The sequence below is a fragment of the Mobula birostris genome, chromosome 3 (genome assembly GCF_030028105.1).
Source record: "Mobula birostris isolate sMobBir1 chromosome 3, sMobBir1.hap1, whole genome shotgun sequence".
NCBI lineage: Eukaryota > Metazoa > Chordata > Chondrichthyes > Myliobatiformes > Myliobatidae > Mobula > Mobula birostris.
This window is the reverse complement of record NC_092372.1, coordinates 190,175,375-190,190,434: the sequence shown is the minus strand read 5'-3', so window position 1 is coordinate 190,190,434 and position 15,060 is coordinate 190,175,375. Positions and strand designations below refer to the sequence as shown.

General features: G+C 40.6%; 1 protein-coding gene across 2 annotated transcripts in view; it reads right to left on the bottom strand.

Moving 5' to 3' along the window:
• Window positions 1-15,060, bottom strand: part of acbd5a (acyl-CoA binding domain containing 5a) — a 73,608-nt gene that overhangs the window by 6,836 nt on the left and 51,712 nt on the right. For both annotated transcript variants that reach the window (XM_072253874.1, XM_072253875.1), the window contains one exon: window positions 4,759-4,989. In XM_072253874.1, the coding sequence (XP_072109975.1) occupies window positions 4,759-4,989 (231 nt within the window). The remainder of the gene's footprint in view (window positions 1-4,758; window positions 4,990-15,060) is intronic.

Genomic DNA, 15,060 nt, shown 5'->3' with positions numbered 1-15,060 from the left:
GTAATTATAGGCTGCACTGTCCTTGATGCTGGCAAACTTCTGCTGTGCCACATACCATGCTTAAAAGGAGTTGTATTAACAAGGAATAGCTTCTTTTCAGACTGGAAAAAAAGGCCAAAGGAAATGGGTAGATACAGCTGATAACCTCCAAGTGATACTTTCAACTATTGATATAATTAATAGCAAACATTGTTCCAATATACAAATCCTTTCAAGGTGACAAAACAGGAAAAAAAGATCAAAACAAATACATCCAGAATCACAGACCTTTACAAGTTGTGGTAATTTACAAATTTACATGATGTGGTAAAAGCAAGGAAGTGACTGGTTCAGGTGTAATGAGAGTGTTTATCCGATTCTATCAGTACACTTCGGAGAGAATGAGTGCAGTTGATGTTGAGATAAAGGCAGACTAAATTGTAATTGTTGAAAAGAAATGAGAATAGGTAAGGGGAAATTATAAAATACATTAGGGAAAGTTTTAATTTTAGAGGAGCACATTATTAAATACACCCCACATAAATATATGTCAATCATCTATCTGCACCCACTTCATATTTACCCCTGGTTGCAGAGAAACAGGTGTGAAACTAAAACGGCTATTTTTGTGCTTAAGTAAAATGTTTAATGTTTTGTCCAAAATTGTAAGGTATTTAAGTCATCAACTAAAACTGAAAGATAATCTTTTTAAAAATAGACATTTTTAAAATAAGAAACAATTATTTTCATTGACATTTAAAAATAAATCTGTTATTTTTAAGGTAAAGCAATTTATACATTAATAATTTCTTTGAATCAAAATGCACTGCACAGTAAATTTTTCTTACGCATTGGAAGATAAACTTAAAGAATGTTCCATCAATATATTATGTGGTTAATTCTACTTGTTTCTTTTATCCACTTAAAGTCTAGGCCGTTATTGTAAAACACCAACAGAATTGAGGCGTGAGGAAGTCAGTGCAAGAAGGATCCAAGGACATTAAAGTAACGTGGATTATAAGGGGGAAAAGGACAGAAGGAAACCAAATGAAGTAAAGAAATTAATGATGTCAAGGATGTGGGAGAATGAATATTTAGAATGTGTTTAGATTTTAGTACACAAATGCAAAGGCAGCAGGGAAATTGTAAAAGGCAATACACTAGAAACAAAGGATGAAAACAAATCGAAGCAGATTGCTGAGTAATTAAAGATGGTAATATAGTTAGGAGATGGAGAGCAGCAAGCAGCTGACTGTTTTGTACATTTCCTGTCCAGAAATACAGATTCAGAAAAAGTTCAAACCTTTGTACTTGAAACTTTAGAGGTACTAATGGTATTTCTCACTGGCCTCTAGCTTGGTTGTGATGTTTTGTATGGCAACCTGCATTTAAAGCAAGTTTTAAATAGGCAAGTGGAGGCAACTGTATTTACATACTGCATAAATTGTCAAGGTCAATCAAGGAGGAAAGCTTATAAAATTTTCAAAGTGCAGCTCAAGGATCCAAACAGTAGCAGACACAAATCAAAACATCAAAATGGTGGACCAACTGAACTCAATATGTTTTATCATGAAATATACAACTACACAATGGGTTTATGGAATGCACTTGAAGGACAGACAGGAAATTTTAGTAGAAATGGCAAAACTAAGAATTCTAAGCATTCTTTAAAAAGTTATTGGAGAACATATAAACAACATAGCATTGATAATGAAAGAGGTTTGTTCCAAAATAACTTATTTAGCTGAGGTAAGTTCATTCAACAAACTGAACACTATGAGCCTCTATAAAATTACTAGCAAGCTGGCATTCACTTAAAACTTGGGTTTTAATTATGCTAGTAGGATGTATCTCCTAGTTATCAGAATCAGAATCAGGTTTAATATCACTGGCATATGTCATGAAATTTGTTGTGTGGCAGCAGTACATTGTAAATCATAATAAAAACTGTAAATTACTGTAAATATATAAATATATAAATTAAATATGTAGAGCAAAAAGAGAAAATAAAAGTGAGGTAGTGTTCTTGGGATTAATGTCCATTCAGATATCTGATGGCAGACGGGAAGAATCTGTACCTCCTCCCTGTTGGTAGTAATGAGAAGAGGGCATGTCTCGGATGATCAGCGTCCTTAATGATGAATGCCACCTTTCTGAGGCATTGCTCCTTAAAGACGTCCTGGATGCTGGGGAGGCTAGTGCTGACTGAGTTTACATCTTTCTGCAGCTTATTTTGATCCTGTGCAGTGACTCCTTTCCATAGCTGATGGTAATGCAGCCAGTTAGAATGCTTTCCATGGTACACCTGTAGAAATTTGCAAGTGTCTTTGGTGACATACCAAATCTCCACAAACTCCCAAGGAAATATGGCCGCTGTCATGCCTTCTTTGTAATTGAATCGCTATGTTGGTGCAGGATAGATCCTGAGATATTACACCCAGGGATTTGAAATTGCTCAGACTTTCCACTTCCGATCCCTCGATGAGGACCGGTGTGTGTTTCCTTGTCTTACCCTTTCCAAAGTCCACAATCAGCTCTTTGGTCTTACTAATGTTGAGTGCAAAGATTTTGCTGCGATGCCACTCAAACAGCTGCTCTATCTCGCTCCTCTATGCCTTCTTGTCACCATCTGAAATTTTGCCAACAACAGTTATGTCAGCAGCAAATATATAGATGGCGTTTAAGCTGTGCCTAGCCACACAGTCATGGACGTAGAGAGAGTAGAGCAGTGGACTAAGCATACATCTTTGAGGTGTGCCAGTGTTGATTATTAGCGAAGTAGAGATGTTACTTCCGATCCGCACACACTGGTCTTCCAGTGAGGAAGTCGAGGATCTATCTGCAGCAGGAGATACAGGGGCCCATGTTTTGCAGCTTTTGCAATAGAACTGTAGGAATGATGTGTTTAACGCTGAGCTGTAGTCAATAAACAACAGCATGACGCAAGAATTAGTACTGTCCAGGTGATCCAAAACAACCTGAAGAGCCAATGAGATTGCATCTGCTATAGACTTATTGTAGTGGTAGGCGAATTGCAGTGAGTCCAAGTCCTTGCTTAGGTAGGAGTTGATTCTAGCCATAACCAACCTCTTGGAGCACGTCATTACCATAAATGCAAGTGCTACTGGATGATAGTCGTTAAGGCAGCTCATTCAGCTCTTCTTGGACATGGTATGATTACTGAAGTAGCTGGGAACTTCCAATTGCAGCAATGAGAGATTGAAAATGTCTTTGAACACACCTGCCAGTTGTTTGGCACACGTTTTCAGAGTTCTATCAGGTACTCCACGCGAGCCTGTCACCTTGTCAGATTTCAACCTCTTAAAAGATGTTCTGATGAGACAGAGAGCACAAGGTCACTGGATGCTGCAGGAATCCTCATAGCTGTAGTTTTATTCTCCCTTTCAAAGCAAGCATAAAAGATGTTGCGCTCCTCAGGGAGTGAAACATCACTGCCATTCACGCTATTGGTTTTCGCTTTGTAGAAAGTAATGTCTTGCAAACTCTGCCAGAGTTGACATGCATCCGATTTCACCTCTAACCTCAATTGGAATTGTTAATTTGCTCTTGAGATAGCCCTCCATAAGTCATACCTGGCCTTCTTATATAGTCCTTAATCACCAGACTTGAATGCCATAGGTCTAGCCTCAGTAGACCATGGATCTCCTGGTACGTCCACGGCTTTTGATTGGGTATGTACAGTAAGTTCACAAAGGCACACATTTATCCACACAGGTATTAATGAAGTCAGGGACAACTGTAGTGTATTCATTCAGACTTGAAAATGAATCCCTGAATAATGTCCAGTCCACTGACTCAAAACAGTCATGTAAGTACTCCTCCATCACCCTTGACCTTACCTTCTTGGTCTTCACTACTGGTGTTGTGGTCTCCAGTCTCTGCCTATACTCAGAGAGTAGAAGTACAGCCAGGAGATCAGACTTTCCAAAGTGTGCCCATGGGATGGCACGGCAAGCATTGTCAATGGTACTATAATAGTGGTCCAGTGTGTTGGCTCCTCTGGTTCCACAAGTGATATGTTGGCGATAATTATTTAGAGACTTTTTCAAGTTGGCCTGGTTAAAATCCTCCAAAATGATGGGGAAAGCATCAGGGTTCAATGTTTCATGCCTGTTGATTATAACGCTCAGTTTGTCTAGAGCACGGTTTCCCAACCTGGGGTCCACAGACCCCTTACTTAATAGTACTGGTCCATGGCATAAAAAAGGACTCTTGACACAGGCCTGAGGTAGCTAATCCATATGGATTTCCTTCATTATCAAGCTAAACAGCTTACTCAAGTTTATACTTTCCAGTGTTAGCATATCAATGATTAAAAATCCATTTCAAAATAAATGTAAATTATATTCTAGAAGCATGTGTCAGAAACAAGTGAACATCTGTTTTAGGTTAGCATTATTTATCCAGTAGCCATTATTAACAAAAATAGACAATTTAGAGATAAATATAAAAGTGAATGGATCTCTCCTGAGGATTTTAATGCTTTCATGATTGAGGAAGTACATTAAATTTCTTTGTCTAAAACAGATTCAAATCTTAAAATGTATTCCTTGTAAAAAGCCAACAAAATGTCTATATTACTATATAATCAAAAATATTTCTCTTCTCTTTAATCACTTTAATGTTGAGAATTCAAATGTCAGAACAAAAGCTTTCTTACTGCAGTAAACAAACCTTTGTAATAATGGCTATTACTTATTTGAAACATGCTTGGTCATTGTTCATAATGCACTAAATAACACAATTGCTTTGAATCACCTATTTCACCATTCATTGCAAGTTGTTGTATGTTATGAACCATTACATCCTTTTCTTTCTCTCCAGTCCCTGGTTTTAGAGCAGGCTGGGGATCCGGAAGCCCATTGTGGACATTAGTGCTTAGTAACTCTGTCTTTTGGAAGATTACAGATTCTGGTTTCACATCTTCTAATTTCACATCTGCTGGTTCCTGTGTTATGGTTCTCAGTTTCACTACTTCATTTGCCTCGACTAAAAAACAGTAAAAACAAAAACAGTACTTTAATCAATGGTTTTAAGTTAACACTTTTTTTTTCAAATAAGCGATCTAGCAACAGCTAAAATCCACACTACATCATAGAAACTATTTATTTGGTGAGTAAAGTGATCAGATAGATATTTACAGTTAACATATTTGTATCTGCTCATTTCATCTGGATTCTGTAGATAGGACTAACCTCTTTGAAATGTACTTGCAATTTGGGATGGGTGGGAAGAAACCAGTAAAAGTAGGATATTTAACATTTAAACCACTAAGATAAACATTTTCTACTATATCTAAAAATCCAAATTCATAAACATCTTTATGGCTCTGTCACATTTTATATTCTCTATTTTCATTACTAAGTTAATTGCTAATGGAGCTTCATTATTAAAAACATCTTTCCTGTGTCTAGAAGATCAACCACATTCATAGGATGTTTCATTAAAATCTTTTCTGCATTTCAAAATATTTAATTTCCTCCAGGGGGAGCAATTACTACATTATAAAAACAACATTCGAAAAACCTCACTTATCCATTGGATTGAAAAAAAAATTCGGATATGTTGCAGCAGCAGTTTGTTGAGCCTTTAATCTGGACAATCACTTGACTTTATTTTAAAACAAGTTATTTTGACATCCAATTTGTCTATTCTTTCACTGAAAATTCTCAAATCACAATAATCAAGTTTCTCTTATGTGACTCCAGAGTTCTACACCTGCAGTTCTGTTTTTGCAGCTTTACTCATACCCAATCTTTCACAATATTTACTGACATCTGCTTCTCTTTTAATTCCAACTTTGTGCTCTTAACAACTAAGTATACTAAAATTGGTCAGTAAAGAACATTTCAACAGAATGGAAATCAACTGGGAAAGTGGGCAGGAAACAACAGATGGAACTTTCTCTTATACTGATAAAATGCTCTGAGATTTTCCTTAATTGTGTAAACAGTGATCATTTCTTATGCCACTCCCCTATATTTTCCCTCCTAATTTATTTATTCAAGTATCCTCCACTGTGACTACAGACCAATATAATCTTTCCCAGTTCAGGGGCAAGTAGGAATGGTCAATAAATGCTAGTATTTCCACATCCTGTGAAAAATAAATGACACGTACTGTTACGCCAAAATTAAATGAAATCAATAAACACACGTTAATATAACACAACAAATTCATTACAATTATCAGGGCAAGTCTGCATATATGGGTTTAATATTCTTGAACCAAGTCAGTTATAAAGGCATGAATTAACAGCCTGCTGCCGACAAGTGACAAACAAATATCTGACAACCTGCAAACAGAGGTTTGATGAGTTTTCTAAGGAGGTTTGATGAGTTTTCTAAGCCAGAAAACTACAAACCTCTTAGACAACAAATGTCTGATAATGATCCCAATCAAAATTTGGTTAGTTAACGTTTGCTCGGCTAACAGTCACCTTTATTTTATGAGAGAATTTGCAGGAATTCATCTGTTATGATTAACTAGACCTAATAACTGAATTTTACATTAAAATGGTCAGCTAAACAATTGAGGTGTATAAAAATTGGATTTACTTCAGATGTTAAAAATTTCAAATATTAAGAATAAAAATGCCTAAAACACTCAGCAGATCAGGCAGCATCTCTGGAGAGAACAAAGAAAAATTTAGTTCAAGATATTAGTTCTACGATTCAATGTTAAACACTAAAGACGAGTAACAACTTAGAATCTATCCCATAACATAGTTTGATCTGTAATTTTACTCAACACCAAATTTTATATACATGGTACTTCGGTAAACAAGTGGTTATAAAAGTCATCAACGTTTTGAAATTTGGACTTGGGGCAGAAGGGTGGAGAATGAAAAAAAAATCCTGCCAACAGCGATAATAAACAAGTACTTCCTCCCCACCCCAGCCAAGTCAACACACACTTCTATTACTAGTTTAATATTCTTTATACAAAGCAAGCCTGGTTAACATTTTCCATTTTTATCACGTGGATTCAAATGCAATTTCAAAAAGGACAAACTCAGCTTCATCACACATTTAAAGCATTTCTATTTTGAGCTCTTTTGGTCTCTAGAGGCAGTGGTTCCACATAAATGATCTGTGCTACACAGCAGTTTCACTTCTGCACAAATCATTTGCCAAGCTTCTCTTTTTCTTAAAAAAAAAACACATCATAAAACACCATTTTCAAAAAGACTGAAAGCAGGAAACAGATGTGTCCAAGTCCTGGCTACAAAATGATGTCATGTATAAGAAAGTTGAAAAATTATTTATAGAAATCAAAACTTCATATCCTCTGATAGGATTTCACTACTTCTATTTCCTGCTTTTAAAACTCAACTATGAAGTGAAATACTTTGTATTATAAGATCTTCAAAAATGAGAGGAAAATAAGCAAAGTGAAGGGATTGGCAATGTTTCTAACAGATATAATTACTGCAGTTGAATGTAGTTAATTACAAAAGGATTTCAACTGAAGTAAGTGTGAAGTGATGTATTTTGGACAGTCAAACCAGGATAGAACCTATACAGTGAATAGCAGGGTAGTGACCAATGTTGTCCAACACAGGGACCAGCACTGAAAGCAGCCACACAAGTAGACAGCGCGGTGGAGAAGGTATTTTGCATGCCGGTCTTCGTCAGTCAGGGCTTCGAGTTCAGGAGTAATTATGTTGCAGTTATACAAGTCAGTGGTGAGACCACACTTGGGAGTGTCGTGTAGAGCTTTGGTCCCCCAGTTATAGGAAAGACAAGGCCAAGCTGGAGAGGGTGAAGAAGAGATTTTCTAGGATGCTGCTGGACTAGAAGGCCTGAGTTATAGGAAGAGGTTGGCCACAATGGATTTTTATTCCTTGGAATGCAGGAGAATGAGGGATGAACTCAGAAGTTTATAAAATCATAAGGGGTATGTTGGTGATGGTCTTTTCCCTAGAGCTGAAGAGTTCTAAAACAGACAGTGCAGATACAAGAGGGGAGAGATTTAAAGGGATCCTGAGAAGTACCTGGAAGGAGTTGCCAGAGGAAGTGGTTGAGGCAGCTATAATTGCGACATTTAAGAAGCATTTAGATAGGTATGGGCAAGGGAAGGGTTTGGAGGGTTATGGGCCAAACACAGGCAAACTGGGACTAGCAAGGAGGATACTGTGGTCAGCCCAGACCAGTTGGGCCAAAGGGCCTGTTTTCCTACTGTATTACTCTGACTCAGTACATGTGTAACACAAAAAATGCCGGAGTAGCTCAATAGATCAGGCACCACATATGGCGAGAGAGAAGCTAACAGTCAATGTCTTAGCCTGAGACCGTTCATGAGGACTGGAAAGAAACAGGGTAGAAGGCAGAACAAAAGGGCAGGGCATGAGTTAGCAGGTAATAGGTGAATCCAAGTGACAGGGGGAAGAGGGAATGATGCGAGAAGCTAGGAAGTGATCAGTAGAAGAGGCAAAGGGCTGAACAATATGGAACCTGAGAGGAAAGAATAGTACACCATGGAATAAAGGGAAGAAGGAGGAGAACAAAGGGAAGGAAGGGAAGGTGGTGGACAAGTCGTGAGGGCAGGGGAGGGGAAAGAGAAGGAATATAGGGGCCTAAAGAATAAGGGAAAAGGTGGAGGGGAGGGGGGAGGACAGAGGGCAGTGGATACCATATTAGAGAAATTGATACTGATGCAGTCACTCTGGAGACTGCTAAGATGGAATATGAGGCGTCATTCCTCTAATCTGCATCTTGCCTCAACTTGGCAGAAGAGGAGGCCATGGACAGATATGTTAGTGTGGGAATGGAAAATGAAATTAAAATGGCTGACCACCAGGCGATTCTAGCTGTTAAGGTGGATGAAATGAAGATGCTTGGCAAGCTGATTGCCCAAGTATCAAAACCAGGAGCTCTGTACCTCCCTCTGCAATTGGATACTCAGACCACATATCCATTTTGCTAATCCTTGCATACAGACCAGTGGTTAAATAAGTCAAACCAGTTGACAGGGAGATGCGGACCTGGCTAGAAGGTGCCACCTTCGCGCTGCAGGACTGTTTGGAAAGCACGGACTGCAGCAAGTTCAGGGAGGCGGCCACCCAGGATCATCATGTCAACATTGATGAATATGTGAGATCGGTGACTGGCTATATATGGAAATGCATTGAGGATGTTACCATGATTAAACACACTGCCAGGGAAAAGCAGAATCTATGGCTAACTACAGAGGTTCGTGCACTGCTTAGGGATCAGGAGGCTGCCTTCAAATCGGGGGACAGGATGGTTTTTCACAGACACCAAGGACAGGTGGTGCATATGGCGAGGTATATAAACCATAAATATTCCACCCTGTGTGTCAACAACAGCAACGCCTTCCTTCCTGACAGGCCGAATGCCACCTATGCATGGTTTGACGCATTGAATGATGTGACACTGAGGAAAACCTCCTCTCTTCCTGAGGAACAGGCACCCTGTCTGGCCACTGCCAAGTTGAGGAAGATCATAGCCAGATAAACCCACACTAAGCAGTGGGGCCATTCAACATACCTGGTTGGTTGCTGAAGGATGGTGAGGTCCAGCTAACAGAAGTCTTTACGGTTATCTTTAACACCTCGTTAAAGCAGTCCACTGTTCCTGCATTCTCTAGTGCCCAAGAGAATGACGGTAACTGGTCTAAACGATTACCAGTGGCCCTGACTTCAACAATCATGAAGTGCTTTGAGAGGCTGGTATTAGATCGTATAAAATCCCACCATCCAGCTACATTGAACCCTATCCAGTTTGTCTGCTGCTCAAACCAGTCCACTGATGATGCCATAGACTTGTCCCTCCACTCCACCCTGTCCCACGTAAAAAGCGATGTTCAACAACTTCAGAGTCATTCCTCAGAGGCTGGTGGGTAAACTGTTCTCGCTGGGACTCAAACCCCCTTTCTGTAAGTGGATTTTGGAGTTCTTGGTGGAAAGACCCCAGTCAGAATGAGTTGGCAGTAATATCTCAAACTCCATCATGCTGAGCACTGGTTTCCTCCAGGGCTGTGTGCTCAACCTGCTGACTCACAACTGCACTGCCAGATCCACCTCAAACCACATCAAGTTCGCTGATGATATTACAGTGGCTGGCTTCATCGGCAACAATGATGAGTCAGCATGCAGAGAGGAGGCAGACAGGCTTGTCAAATGATGCAAGAATAATAACGAGTCTCAATGTGGACAAGACAAGAGAGATGATTGTGGACCAGGGAGGTGCAGGTCGACCTCTCTCCATTGCACATCAATGGCTCTGCTGTGGAGAGTGTGAAGAGCACAAAGTTCCTTGAGTACATAATGGACGATCTAACCTAGACGCACAACACTTCCTCACTAGTCAAAAAGGCACAGCAGCATCCACACTTTCTGAGGAGACTGAGGCGTGCAAGGCTCCCCACTCCCATTCTAACAACTTTCTACAGGAGCACCATTGAAAGTGTCTTGCATCATTCTGTGGTACGGGAACTGAAAGGCTTTGGACTGCAAGACCCTACAGAGGGTAGTAAAGACAGCCAAAAGGATCACCGGGGTTTTCCTCCCCCCGCCCCCAAAAACCTCATTTCGGAAGCATTGCAGATGAAGGGCCCTACGCATTCTTGAGGATCCCTACCAACCATCCCTCAATCTCTCTCTGACCCACTAGCGTCAGAAAAGAGGTACAGAAGCATCAGGATGAGGACTGCAAGACTGGATAACAGTTTCTTCTCTCAGGCTGAGATTAATGAATACCCTGCCACCACTGTGGTCTCACCACTAAGACAGAGAGCTTTTTACTGATAACTGTTTACCTGTGTTGGCACTACATGCAATTTGAATTATATTTTATTAACTTATTTATGACAATATTTTAGTTTGTGTGCTGTATATGCTGATATATTTTGTGGGTGTACAGTTGTCAAGTGAAATGGAATTTCATTTGGTTGTTTTGTATGTATAGCTAAATCGGCCGTGATCTTATTGAATAGCATAGCAGATTTTACCTAACAATCTGACAGTAAAGGACTATCTTGCTAATTATAAGACCATAAGACAAAGGAGCAGAAGTCGGCCATTCAGCCCATCGAGTCTGCTCCGCCATTTTATCATAAGCTGATTCATTCTCTCATTTAGTCCCACTCCCCTGCCTTCTAACCATAAACTTTGATGGCCTGGCTACTCAGATATCTATCAATCTCTGCCTTAAATACACCCAATGACTTGGCCTCCACTGCTGCCCATGGCAACAAATTCCATAGATTCACCACCTTCTGGCTAAAAAAATTTCTTCGCATCTCTGTTCTGAATGGGCACCCTTCAATTCTTAAGTCATGTCCTCTCGTATTAGACTCACCCATCATGGGAAACAACTTTACCACATCCACTCTGTCCATGCCTTTCAACATTCAAAATGTTTCTATGAGGTCCCCCCTCATTCTTTTAAACTCCAAGGAATACAGTCCAAGAGCGGACAAACGTTCCTCATATGTTAACCCTCTCATTCCTGGAATCATTCTAGTGAATCTTCTCTGCACCCTCTCCAACATCAGCACATCCTTTCTTAAATAAGGAGACCAAAACTGCCCACAGTACTCCAAATGAGGTCTTACCAGCACCTTATAGAGCCTCAACATCACATCCCTGCTATTCTCCATTCCTCTGGAAATGAATGCCAACAATGCATTTGCCTTCTTCACCACCGACTCAACCTGGAGGTTAACCTTAAGGGTATCCTGCACGAGGACTCCCAAGTCCCGTTGCATCTCAGAACTTTGAATTCTCTCCCCAATTAAATAATAGTCTGCCCATTTATTTCTTCTGCCAAAGTGCATAACCATACACTTTCCAATATTGTATTTAACTTGCCACTTCTTTGCCCATTCTTCCAATCTATCCAAGTCTCTCTGCAGACTCTCTGTTTCCTCAGCACCACTAGCCCCTCCACCTATCTTTGTATCATCAGCAAATTTAGCCACAAAGCCATCTATTCCATAATCCAAATCATTGATATACAACGTAAAAAGAAGCAGCCCCAACATGGACCCCTGTGGAACACCACAATAGCAGCCAACCAGAATAGGATCCCTTAGAGTGGGAATAAAGGGATCCTATTCTGGTTGGCTGCTATTGTGGTGTTCCACAGGGGTCCATGTTGGGGCTGCTTCTGGTTTCCAGCCAATCAGCCAACGCCCTATCCACATAGTAACTTTCCCGTAATTCCATGGGCTCTTATTTTGTTAAGCAGTTTTATGCGTGGCACCTTGTCAAAGCCCTTCTGAAAATCCAAATATACAACATCCACTGCATCTCCTTTGTCTAGCCTACTTGTAATTTCCTCAAAAAATTGTAATAGGTTTGTCAGACAGGATTTTCCTTTTGCTGAGTTCTGCCTACCTTGTCATATGTCTCCAGGTACTCCGTAACCTCATCTTTGACAATCGACTCCAACAACTTCCCAACCACCGATGTCAAGCTAACAGGTCTATAATTTCCTTTTTGCTTCCTTGCCCCCTTCTTAAATAGCGAAGTGACATTTGCAGTCTTCCAGTCCTCCGGAACCATGCCAAAATCTATCGATTTTTGAAAGATCATTGCAAATGCCTCCACAATCTCCACAGCTACTTCCTTCAGAACACGAGGGTGCATTCCATCTGGTCCGGGAGATTTATCTACCCTTACACTATCAGCTTCCTGAGTACTTTCTCTGTCGTAATTGTGATTGCGCACACTTCTCTTTCCTGACACCCTTGAGTGTCCGGTATACTGCTGATGTCTTCCTCAGTGAAGACTGACGCAAAATACTCGTTCAGTTCCTCCACCATCTCCTTACCTCCCATTACAATTTCTCCAGCATCATTTTCTATCGGTCCTATATCTACTCTCACCTGTCTTTTACTCTTTATATACTTGAAAAAGCTTTTAGTATCTTCTTTGATATTATTTGCTAACTTCCTTTCATAGTTCATCTTTTCCCTCTTAATGACTTTCTTAGTTTCCTTTTGTAAGCTTTTAAAAACTTCCAAATCCTCTGTCTTCCCACTAATTTTTACTTCCTTGTATGCCCTCTCCTTTGCTTTGACTTCTCTCGTCAGCCACGGTTGCATCCTTTTTCCATTTGAAAATTTCTTCTTTTTTGGAATATATCTGTCTTACACCTTCCTCATTTCTCGCATAAACTCCAGCCATTGCTGCTCTGCTGTCCTTCCTGCTAGTGTCCCTTTCCAGTCAACTTTGGCCAGTTCCTCTCTCATGCCACTATAACTTCCTTTACTCCACTGAAATACCGACACATCGGATTTCGGCTTCTCATTTTTAAATTTCACAGTGAACTCAATCATGTTATGATCACTGCCTCTTAAGGGTTCCTTCACCTCAATCTCTCTAATCATCTCCGGTTCATTACACTATACCTAATCCAGTACAGCCCATCCCCTAGTGGGCTCAACAACAAGCTGTTCTAAAAAGCCATCTCGCAGACATTCTACAAATTCTCTCGAGATCCAGTGCCGACCTGATTTTCCCAATCCACTCGCATGTTAAAATCCCCCACAATTATCATAACACTAGCCTTCTGACAAGCCTTTTCTATTTCCTGTTGCAATTTGTAGTCCACATCACTGGAGCTGTTTGGAGGCCTGTATATAACTGCCATCAGGGTCCTTTTACCCCTGCGATTTCTTAGCTCAACCCATAAAGATTCTGCACCTTCCGATCCTATATCACCTCTTTCTAATGATTTAATATCATTTCTTACCAATAAAGCCACACCTCCCCCTCTGCCTACCTGCCTATCCTTCCACTACACCGTGTATCCTTGGACGTTCAGCTCCCAGAGACATGCATCCTTTAGCCACGTCTCACTGATGGCCACAATATCATACCTGCCAATCTGTAGCTGTACGACAAGATCATCCTCCTTATTCCTTATGCTGCGTGCATTTAGTATAACACCTTAAGACCAGTATTTGGTACTTCTTACTTTGATTGCATTGCAACTCATCCTAATGGCTGCAAATTTGCCCCATCACCTGCCTGTCTTTCCTGACATCGTTACTGCTCACCATGTTAGATTTATTTCTGTTTTGCCCTTCCTCCGCTCTATCATTTCGGTTCCCATCCCCCTGCCAAATTAGCTTAAACCCTCCCTAACAGCTCTATTAAACCTTCCCGCTAGGATATTGGTCCCCTTCGGGTTCAGGTGTAACCCGTTCATTTTGAACAGGTCATACTCCCCCCAGAAGAGATCCCAATGATCCAAGAATCTGAAGCCTTGCCCCCTGCACCAGTCTCTCAGCCACGCATTCATCTGCCTGATCCTACTATTCTTGCCCTCGCTAGCACGTGACACAGGTAACAGTCCTGAGATTACTACCCTGGGGGTCCTGCTTCTCAGCATACTTCCTAACTCCCAGAAATCTCTCTTCAGGACCTCCTCCCTTTTCCTATCTATGTCATTCGTACCAACATGTACCAAGACAACTGGCTGCTTGCCCTCTCCCTTCAGAATATTCTGGACCTGATCCGAGATATCCCGTACCCTGGCACCTGGGAGGCAACATACCATGCAGGTATCTCTGTCAGGCTCACAGAATCTCCTGTCTGTTCCCCTGACTATGGAATCCCCTATAACTACCGCATTCCTCCTCTCCCTTCTTCCCTCCTGCACAACAGCGCCAGGCTCAGTGCCAGAGACCCGGTCACCGAGGGCGTCCCCTGTCAGGTCATCCCCCTCAACAGCATCCAGAACAAGGTACTTGTTGCTGAGGGGGACAGCCACAGAGGTGCTCTCCACTATCCGGGCATTTTCCTTCCCAGTTATGATTGCTTTTGATACCTGGCTGGCAAGAAAGGGAAAACAAAATAATATTTCATGTATAATTATGATAAGCTACAAAAGAATAGAACATAACAACAACAAACTGAGCTGAACAACCTGTAGTCAATGTAATATGCTGAATGTAGTACACAACACTAAAAATGAAAATTAATTATAATGAAACATAATGAACAAATGAGGCAGGGAATTTAAAAAAAAACAAGGTTAAATGCAATTTTACAGAAACAAAATTAATAATTCTATCAACAGAAGG